We start from the raw sequence: 11162 nt of genomic DNA, 5'->3' as shown, positions 1-11162 counted from the left end.
GAGTCTGGTGCCAGCATAATTGTTAGCAACATAATTTCTTGCTAGTGTGTTATTCCTTTTCTTCTTCCTGTCTAAGTCAACTCCCTTTCGCCTGCTAAACCATTAAGCAGGGTAAAGGGAGTTGACTTATACAGGAAACTTAAACAGGAATAACATAATTAACACATAACAAATAAACCATGTCCAGTGCCAATAAAATGTTCTTTTGCAACCTGACTGGTGTGTCATGTCGTGACGGGGGTATGCTTCTTTGGGAGAGCCTTTTTCCTCAGAGGGGCACCTTTACTCTGAAGCAGCTACCCATATTGTAGCCAGCTTTCATTATGAGTAAGGCAGCGGAGATGTTGCGCTAGACCATTTCTTCCTGTTACAAATACTGTAATGCCTGTGACTAGGCATCTGAAGGAAAGCTTCATCATACCAAAGGAAACTTAACACATCTTTGCCACCAATTCACATGCATTTTGCATAAAATCATACCGCTGATGTACCTTTTCAATCTACAGTGGATATAAAAAGTCTACACAACACCCCTGTTAAAATGCCAGGTTCTTGTGATGTTAAAGAATGAGACAAAGATAAATTATGTTAGAACTTTTTCCACTGTATTTGTTAAGCTGTTCAAAAAGTTTTGTTGGGATATCTTATTAAGTATGCTACTATTACTATAAAGAGAGGATTGTGAAATTATAGCAGGGGAGAGCCTAGGGTTAATGGTGCCTGGATGAACATCTAAAGCTGGCCCTGATCATGACTCAGTTTCAGGTCACTCGCTGGACCCCCCACCATTCATTTGATAAGCGTTCCCCTTGACATCGGGGGCGTTCCCGCTGACACCAGCTGGAAACACCCCCATTTAAAGGGAAAATGGGCGGGAGCGGGGCATGTCGAGACTCATATTTCACACAGACTCAAGAGTTGCCCAGATATCACTCACATGAATTACCCAGAATCCAAATTACAGCCACAGGGGTCTGCTTTCATAGTCTCAAGTCTCCCCTCAGTCTGGCTTTTGCTCAGCCACCCAGGAGTCTGACTTCCAGGAAGTCATGTCAACCCTGACACTCTGACGTCCGCATGCAAGCAGGGAGTGGAAGAGGCTGCATGCCTGCCCCACAAAGAGGGCTGGTGAGGGGAGGTCTACAGATCTTCCCAGCCATTGTCTCTGGGTGAGCCGCAGAGGAGGGCCCTGGTCACATTCCTCTCAGGTGTTGTTGCTAGGGTTTTCCCCAAAAAAGGCTGGCCATAGTTGTGGGTCAGTGAGGGAGGCTCCACAAAAGGAGTGGAAACTTGCTGCATGACCCTATGCGATACAGTACTCCTTGACAGTGGTACACCACAAATCCTATCATTATATAGTGAGCCACAGACAGTCGTACAGTATTCTTGTTCGTGATCCAGACACTGAGGGTGGTACAGTACAACTCCTATTATTATATAGTGATCCAGACACTACCGGAGATACAGCATAACTCCCATCACTATATACTGTGCCAGACAGTTATGGTGGCATAAATCATTTTTGTTTCCATTCTGTTGCTTTTTCACTCTCACTCATGCTCTCGCACTCTTACTCTTACTAACATTTTCAAACTCTTATGTGTTACACCTACCTTGTCTGCCGCGGTCCCACACCGGTCTGCCGCTGGTGGAAGCTGCCCGCGTGGTGCCGCACGCACGTCTCCTCTGTGTGATGATGTGCGCATCATCTGTGCACATCTGTGCGTGCCAGCATGGCACACCCGCGACGCTCGCGGGTGTAGCACACGCTGACACTGTTCGCGTGCGTTGGTCGCGATGATGTCATAGTGCGCTCATTGGTTGTTTGCTGTTTTTCCTGGCCCTATTTAAACCTGCCTTTTCCATTGTATGTTGCCCGTTATTGTGCTCTGGGTTCCTGTTTGCTTTCGTATTACCTGACTTCTGTGTACTGAACTTTGGCTATAGATATTCGACTTTGATCCCGTTCTGCCTGCCCCGTCGGCTTATCCTGACTTTGAAACCCTGCCTCTGGCCCTGAACTGATTTGTTTGCTTTTGATTGCTCTACCTGCACCTGTTACCTTGTGAGTCCGCTACTGTCTCTGCATTGTGGGTTCATCCACCGGTGCTGTCCTAGGCCCTAGACCGGTGCTTCTGAGTGCCCGGTGTGTAGCCGGGGCAGCGTGTAGACATCTATGCGATTCGCGTAGACAACTTCCGCTGCAGCCGGAAGGAGGTGCGGTTAGCAGAGGGGGTTGTCTTCGTCCATTGCGCAGACCTTCCCCGGCTGTCAGTGAGGAGAGCTCCCCGCAACTGCGACCGGGCCCGCCACTCTATGGCCCGGGCAACCCCCACGATCAATTCTGCAGGGGCCCGCTACTTAATTGGTAGACGTGCGCAAGCAAGGTCTCTTCTACCACCAGGGGATGCAGGAATCCAACGGAGTCACAGAACATACGTCAGAGTGCGAACAACCCAGAATGAAGCAGCGGGCCCCTGTGGAAGCCTGCGAGCGGCACATACATCTTCAGTTCAGGTAAGGGGGTGGGAGAGGCTGTATGAAGGAGTATGTGAGATTGAGTGAGTGAATTAATGAGTATCTGTGAAGGAGTGAATGAATGTTTGTGAATATATGTAAATGAGTATCTGAATGAGGGAATTAATGAGTATCAATGTATGAATATCTGAATGAATATCTGAATGAGTGAATGATTATCTGTGAATTAGTGAATAAATATTTGTGAACGAGTGAATGAATATGTGTGTGTGATAGCATGGATGTGTAAGGGGGGGGCAAAGATGCCACAGGCAAGCTGTTTTGGGGGCAAAGATGCCACATGCAGGCTGTTTTGGGGCTAAGATGGCAAGTCATATTCTTCCAATCTGGGGGAGCTCTCTGGAGTGCACAAATACACGTGGGGGCTGGCAGCATCAATACACAAGAGGGCCAGCTGCGGCCATCATATAAATCCATACCACTGTCCGTGGAATCCCTTCAAATACGGGTGTCAGTGTGGCAGAGCCTGTCCTGTTGTGTGTGTGTTTGGGTGTCGGTGTGGCAGGGCCTGTCCTGGTGTGTGTGTTTGGGTGTCGGTGTGGCAGGGCCTGTCCTGGTGTGTGTGTGTTTGGGTGTCGGTGTGGCAGGGCCTGTCCTGGTGTGTGTGTTTGGGTGTCGGTGTGGCAGAGCCTGTCCTGGTGTGTATTTAGTCATCTGTTTTCTGGCCCTTTACTTTCTGTAGGAGCACTGATGTTCTCTTTATCCAGTACACATGGATGTCGAGGAGTTAAGATTCTGTCCATTCTTTCTTTCCAAAAAAGGCCCACCAAAATCCTCAGCACCAGGCCCATGATGATCTTAATCCGGCCCTGGCTAAGGCCAGTAAGGTATTGTCATGTATTAAAAGGGGCATCTTTTAATATGCTGGAAGATAAAGAGGACCCATACCAGATCTCCCAAAAGGAAGGGAGTAATATATAAAATTAATGTGAGTGTGTGTGGTTTCCCAGATAGCAGTGATTCTGTTCAGTTTTTTTGTTCAAAGAGGTGCTTTTTCTTTCATATTTGGTATAACTGTTATAATAAATGTTATAATGTAATAAATATCATTCCAACATTAAGCTCAGAGCTTCCAAGTCATTTATTCAAATTTCCTTGTTAAAATGAGGGTGCGTGTAATACACCAGTGCGTGTTATACGCCGATTAATACGGTAATTAATTTAAATCTGTTTAGATTAGAAAAACGGCGCACCTCAGAGGGGATATGATAGCATAATATAAATATATTTGGTGCCAATACAAACCATTGTGTAGAAATCTATTCATAAACAGGACTATGCATAGGACACGTGGTCACGCATTTAGACTGGAAGAAAGGAGATTTAGTCTAAGGCAGAGGAAAGGGTTTTTTACAGTAAGGACAATAAGGATGTGGAATTCTCTGCCTGCAGAGGTAGTTTTATCAGAGTCTGTACAGACATTTAAACAACAACTGGGTGAATACTTGCAAAAACATAATATTCAGGGATATCATTTTTAAATTATGGGGAAACAGCTTCTTGATCCAAGGAGATATCTGACTGGCATTCTGGGGTCAAGAAGGATTTTTTCCCCTAGTTTGTGCGAAATTGGAAAGAGCCACAACTGGGTGTTTATGCCTTCTTTTGGATCAACAGCAAAAAATTAACATATATGAGAAAGGCTGAACTTGATGGACACATGTCTTATTTCAGCCTATGTAACTATATGTTACTGTGACTGCAAATTGTGCGACTTATATATATTGTAGTTCACACGGGCAGCTAAGTAAATAATATTTTTAATAAAAGGAGGCGGCAGATGGCTAAATAGTCCCTCATCTAGAAGCTGAAAAGGGAGCCTGCCAGTGGCGGAACTACCGGGGTCGCAGGGGTCGCGACTGCGACCGGGCCCTGGAGTTCTGCCAGTCAGGGGGGCCCAAGGGGTGCCGAGCGGTTGCTGAAAACGACCGCTCGGCACCTCTTGGGCCCCCCTGACTGACAGAAATCCAGGACTCCTCTGCTCGCCGCCGCCGCCGCCTGCCTCAGCGCTGCCCAGAGTGCAGTGTTGGGAGCGTGAGGCGTTTGTCATATGCCGGCGCTCAGCAGTGAAGCGCCGGCACCCGAGACAAACGCCTCATGTTCCCAACACAGGAGTTGACGGTAAGTGACCTACAAAGGGGGGGAGGGAGTGGGTAGATCATGAGAAGGGGGGGTAGGGAGGGAGAGGGTAGATCGTGAGAAGGGGGGGAGCAGGGAGATCGTGAGAAGGGGGGTAGGGAGGGGGAGGAGAGATCGTGAGAAGGGGGAGGGGAGATCGTGAGAAGGGGAGGGGAGATCATGAGAAGGGGGGAGGGAGAGGGGAGATAGTGATAAAGGGATAGATGGGTTGGGGGGGCCCCCTTAACAGATTCTCGCACCGGGGCCCTGAGGTTTCTAGTAACGCCCCTGGAGCCTGCCCTTTTGAGGAAGCCCTTTCCCTGCTTCCAATGTCCAAAAAAAAAATACTGACTTCGCATTGCCGGTATTTTACTTATGCTGGCACCAGTGGGTTGTCCCGCTTTTTAATTTTTGGTACACTAGCACAAATTATACATACAGATAGAGCTTTGTTTTTATATTTATAGTCTAACAAAACTTGCATCACATAACAATGGTTCAAATATGAAACAATATACCACCATTACTCTCATATGTGCCAAACCAAATATAACTGAAACGGAACCTGATAAGTCGTAACCAACCATAATAACAATATCGCACGTAACTGTATATACCGTATTTCCCCAAGTATAGGACGCACCCCTATTTTAGGGGGCCAAAATCAAAAAAAAATATTACATAAAGTTGTTGTACTGGCTGCCTGTGCATGATATGAGTGTGATTGATGTTGGCTGCTAGGCACTGTTATCAATCACACTCCTATCATGCTCAGGCAGCCAGTACATGCACATCACTTTCAGCCTCCCTGTTCCCCCTCCCTGTGCCCCCTACACACGGATCCATGCTAACATACAGACATACATACATACATACATACACTCCCCAACCTTACCTGAACTGCAGATCTTTTGCTGCCGCTCGCCGACTTCCGTGGGGGCCGCTGTTTCCCCTCTGCCTTGCTCGACGCGGCTGCACAGGAACTGAGCGGGGTCATGTGATGCAATGTGCATTCACGTGACTCCACTGGGTTCCTGTGCAGCCGCGGCAGATGAAGGTAATCAGCAGTTAGTTTAAAAAAAAAAAAAATCTACGCACCCAATTTTTAGACCCCAATTTTTTCTAAAAATGGTGCGTTTTATATATGGGGAAATACGGTATATGCAGATTGCGCACGCAGCCCATATTAGTGCTTGGACTACAATTCCCACTACATTTATTGGTCCGCCTCAGGAATTGTAGTCCACCAATCGCATGCCTTTTTTGTTTTTTAGTAAAAAAAATAAATATATAAAATATAAATCTGTGTTTTGTCTATATTCATTTCTCATCATTTTAACTAGTTATTTGCTTGTGGAACAGCATCTGACTGCCTACATATTTTTCCTGGAAGTCTTGCTTTAATATGTAATTGTATTTCCGAGGCTCAGCTCTGGTTCCCGCTGACAGAGTGTGAGGCAGTTGGCGGCAGGGTACGTACTGTGGGATGCAGCTAGATAATTGGGTGCCTTCAAACCGCGATCGTCCAAAGTTAACTTTATCTGTTATTTTCATGCTTTTAATTTTAGAAGGAAACAGTTTGTTTAATCTGTAACTTAGATGTCTGTATGGCATTTTATTCTAGAATATGTGACATGGCAAGGTATAAGATGTACAAAAATAATAATATAAAAAAACAGAATAAAGCAAAGAAACATGTTTCAAAGAATGTTTGGGGTTATTTTTAAACTTTAACAAGATTCTCATGTTTCCATCATAAGTGTAATATATATATAAAAATATGTTATGGCTCCTTATCCACTTGAATATCCAGAAGAAGAAACTAGTTATGCAACCTATACAATCAGGAAATTTTAACACAAGGTAGGATGGGGTATTTACTTTAAGGGCATCCCTCCAGTCTCCCCCTCCACTGTAGGCATTAAAAGGCACACTGCATTTAAGACATGGAGTGTCTGGATATCTCATATCCTGACACACTGTGTCTTAATGGTGCATAGCGCCTTTTAACCCCTTAAGGATAAGGCTGTGTTTTACCTTTTGTACCCTTTGGGACAGAAGCTGTTTTAACACTTTTGCGGAGCTCGTGTTTACATGCAATTTTCTCCTCACTCATTTAGGTTACCCACACAAGTTATATTTTGTTTTTTTTCAGGACAAGAAGGGCTTTCTTCAGATACCATTGTTTTGATCATATTATCTAATTTCCCATAAAAAATAAAATATGATGAAAAAGTACTCATCCAAAAAAGCTCATGAAAAAAACCTGCTAAATAAATTCTATTTGTCTTGAGTTTAGAAACCCAATGTTTTTATGGTTTTTTTTTTTTGCTTTTTTCTGCAAGTTATTGGGCAATAAGTACAAGTAGCGTTTTGCTATTTTAAAAACATTTTTTTTCCAAAGCTGGTCATTCTGCCCTATTTTGGGTATCTTTGAAGCCAGCCAATGCAATTTAACCCATCATACCATATATTTTAGAAAACTAGACACCTCAAGGTACCGTATTTGCTCAATTATAAGACAAGGTTCAAATAGGTCTGACTATGAGACTAAGATCCAGACCCCCGCAACGCTGCAGGGGACCTGGATCCTCCTGTCCCCCCAACTTACCGGTGCTTCTGAGTCCCCGGTGTGTAGCCGGGCAGCGTGTAGACGTCTACGCGATTCGTGTAGACGTCTACGCGATTCGCGTAGACAACTTACGCTGCAGCCAGAAGGCGGTGCGGTTAGCAGCAGGGGTTGTCTGCGTCCATCGCGCAGACCTTCCCCGGCTGTCAGAGATCAGAGCTCCCCTCACCGGGGAATTCTCTCTGACAGCCAGGGAAAGTCTGCGCGATCAACACACACAACCCCCGCTGCTAGCCGCACCTCCTTCCGGTTAGCGGCGGGGGTTGGCTGCGTCCAACGTGCAGACCTTCCCCGGCTGTCAGAGATCAGAGTTCCCCTCACCGGGGAATTCTGACAGCCGGGGAAGGTCCGCGGGATGGACAGACAACCCCCGCTGCTAACCGCACCTCCTTCCGGCTGCAGCGGAAGTTGCCTACGTCTATTGCGTCTACACGCTGCCTGGACAACACACCGGGAGTCAGACGCACCGGTAAGTTTTGTTTTTTTTGGGGGGGGTTAAATGGGGGGCATAATGCATTTCTGTAGGCAGAGTGCTCTATGAAATGCCTTTTAACCCCCTTAATGTCACTCTGCCTCCAGAAATGCATTTTAACCCTCTATACGCCACTCTGCCTCCTGAAATGCCTTCCTATATGCCACTCTGCCCCATAATATGCCTTTTAACCCCCTATATGCCACGCTGGCATTTCTGGAGGCAGAGTGGCACATAGGAGGTCAAAAGGCATATCATGGGGCACAGTGGCATATAGCGGGTTAAAAGGCATATCATGGGGCACAGTGGCATATAGGGGGTTTAAGGCATTTATGGGGCAGAGTGACAAGCCTGGGGGCAGATGTGCATAACCGGGGGGCAGGTTGGAAAAAAAAAAAAAGGAATTAAAAACAAAATATTTTTCTCAATCATAGCTTTAATTAAAAAAAAATTGTTTACATAGTTGACATGAATTAACATTTACTGGTAAAACTTTTTTCCTATAGGGTCGTCTTATATTCAGGCTTTTTCTCCTAAATTAATATTCAGATTTTGGGGGGGGTCATCTTATAATCAGGGTCGTCTTATAATTGAGTACATATGGTATTTCAAATGCTGGTATTTTAAACCTTTCCATGCATTAATTCTACTACCACCCTTTGTCAAACTGTGTGGTAGTAATTTATTTTTTGTTTTTTATCACTACAATTGCGCTTCAGGTATGGATTTACAGGTCCTGGTATACGTCACTATCAAACAATATGTGATCAGCAATCTTTTTAACTTGGAACTTTTACATCTGGTCCTACTGCCCCCATGTCCTAATAGGACCATCTTTGAAGCCGGCTAATTCAATTTACCCCATCAAACCGTATATTTTTGAAAACCAGACACCCCAAGGTATTTCAAATGGTAGTATTGTAACCCTTTCCATGTAAGAAATTCTACCACCAGCCTTTGCCAAAGTTTGTGGTAGTAATTTTTTTTTGTATTTTCTTCACACAAATTGTGGTTCGGATATAAATTTATAGCTACAGGTATACATCACTATCAAACCCCAATGTGTGTTCAGCAACATGTCCCGAGTACATGGATGGGTTTGTCTGGTGTTTGGAGTTAAAAGGCCACATTTGGGAAGTGCGCTCCCCCCCCCCCCATTTTGGTCAGTCTGTGCCTATACCCTATCTTTGAGCCCAGCCACTTCAATTTACCCATCAAACCATTCATTTTTTTTTTTAAATTAGACATCCCTTGGGTATTTGAAATGGTTTTTACTTTAACTCTTCCCATGTCAAGCTTTTTGGGAAGATACAGCGTTAATTTTAGCACTTGCTCATAATGATAAACTATTTTATTTTATTATTTTTGAAATGTTTTACATTTTGCTGGAACTGGATGGTGCATAACAATTTTTAAGTGTTACCATTTTTATTTTCCATCTTTTTTTTTTTTTTACAGGAAGGCCGCCATCTTGCGAATGACAAAATCACTCACAGTGGCGGTTGTGACGGCTCTCCAGAGTGGTCACAGTGCGTCCTGGGGTGGGTGTTTCGGTGTCGCTCAATGCCTCGTGATCGAGGCATTTCAGCAACACTATTGAAGTTTAGGAGGTGATCGTTGATCACCTCCTAAACTTTTAAAATGGACGTCCGCCGCCATACAGTGTATGGCGTTAGTTGAAGCCCACGGGGAGGGACCAGACATAGCCGATGATGCCAATCTCGGTGTTGGTGAATGCCTTGACATCGAGGCATTACAGCAACACCGTTTAAGCGAAGAAAGCGATTGTAGATCACTTTAAGCTTGTTTAATGAAATGACGTGTCAGGTACATCATAGGTCATTAAGTGACGTGCCTGACCCGTCAATGGACGTTAAGGGGTTAATGCAGTCTATGGAGACTGTGCTAAACTGAAACGGCCTCCTACTGTTAATAAAAGATCTCCCCGGCAACTAACCAATTGTGCGGCGGGACACTGAGGGGTTTGATCGCCCAAGAAGACTTAATATTACCAGATCTCCCCTGTTAAAAATGCAGACTCATAATCAACATACATATTATTACACTATGGACATAAAATACAGCAAAATCAGGTAATAAGATATTTTATTTTTTATGCAAGTCATTTATAACGTACACAGACAAATTAAAACAGATCTGATTGAAAGACACATGGTGTTACTATGATTGATACAATAAAGCTGCTCAAAAACAGACAATTTGTGTATGTTTTTCTCATTTACTGTGCTAGATAACGAAAGTATACAGCAAATCTTGGTTTATCAGTATAATATGGATACCAAGGGGCTGCACTTCAATGAGAAACTAAGGAAATCTTGCTCTGTTCAAAATTATGCTGCATCATATACAACAAGTCTTGGTCCATGCCCAGCAAAATAATAGTTATCTGGTTAAAAGGTTATGGAGGGCAACAAAACTGCAAACAGTGTGGAAAGCAACTCAGTAAAGACTCCATGTGTGGCTTGAAGAACTATCACACCCAAGCTGCTTTCCACATATGCACATTCAGTCCAACTTTTCTTTCTGCACCAGTTTTGGTGTATCAACAAAGTCTTTGCCATTATACAGTATAATGGCTCCTGTTCCAATACTTGAGATTCCCCAGAAAAGAACATAGGCCAATGTTTCTGTCCAAGTGTCACCTGATAAAACAAAAAGGTATCTTGTGAATCCAAACACAACTGCAAATAATGATTTTCTTTTAAAATAATGCATCTATTCCTTTTCTTTAAACTATTTATGCTGTCGTAAATACTACATTCACACCTGGGAATTCTTGTGGTTTGAGTTTCAGGAAGAATCCCACGGATATATCACATTTAATATACCTGTTTTAATACATGTGACTTATTTCAGAATATGTTCAATATATATATTTTTGATATAATACTTAACATCACAAGAAAGCTTTGCTGCCCCATCAGGGATTTACTATACAGATTTCTTGCAAATATTGAAAGGCGACCATTGAGATGATAAAAGAAAATGCTACACAGAAATGATCAATTCTAGGCTAATAATTGATTTTCCTTGTTTATCTTTAGACAAAACTCAGGAAGAGGTACAATAGTGGTGATCTGGCTATTGTACCTCTTCCTGAGTTTTGTCTAAAGGCTGTCTTGTACAGTGGGCAATTACTTTCAAGGAATCCATGTATAAAGTGGATATAGAGGCAAACGTGATAATTGTTAACCTTGTTTGCATGTGCCTACCCAGAATCCCTTGTGTTGTGAAAGCACCATGAGATTTCAGAGGGAAAAGCAAGCCTTCTGGCTTGTCTGGTGTGTGTAGATGAGTGTTTAACAATACTTCTACTACCCCTTATATACACACATATATATACATATATACACACATATATATATACATATATACACACATATA

The 11162-nt window shown here is 43.7% G+C and overlaps 1 protein-coding gene across 1 annotated transcript in view; it reads right to left on the bottom strand.

Annotated features, from left to right (window-relative positions):
- Nucleotides 1-9846: 9846 nt before the first annotated feature.
- The window catches only part of SACM1L (SAC1 like phosphatidylinositide phosphatase), a 180997-nt gene continuing 179681 nt past the window's right edge, over nt 9847-11162 (bottom strand). The window contains exon 20 of the mRNA XM_053467324.1: nt 9847-10420. Within this exon, the coding sequence (XP_053323299.1) occupies nt 10284-10420 (137 nt within the window). The 3' untranslated portion in view covers nt 9847-10283. The remainder of the gene's footprint in view (nt 10421-11162) is intronic.

The sequence above is a fragment of the Spea bombifrons genome, chromosome 5 (genome assembly GCF_027358695.1).
Source record: "Spea bombifrons isolate aSpeBom1 chromosome 5, aSpeBom1.2.pri, whole genome shotgun sequence".
Classification (NCBI taxonomy): domain Eukaryota; kingdom Metazoa; phylum Chordata; class Amphibia; order Anura; family Pelobatidae; genus Spea; species Spea bombifrons.
The sequence above is the reverse complement of the archived record's forward strand: the minus strand, read 5'-3'. Positions and strand labels throughout refer to the sequence as shown.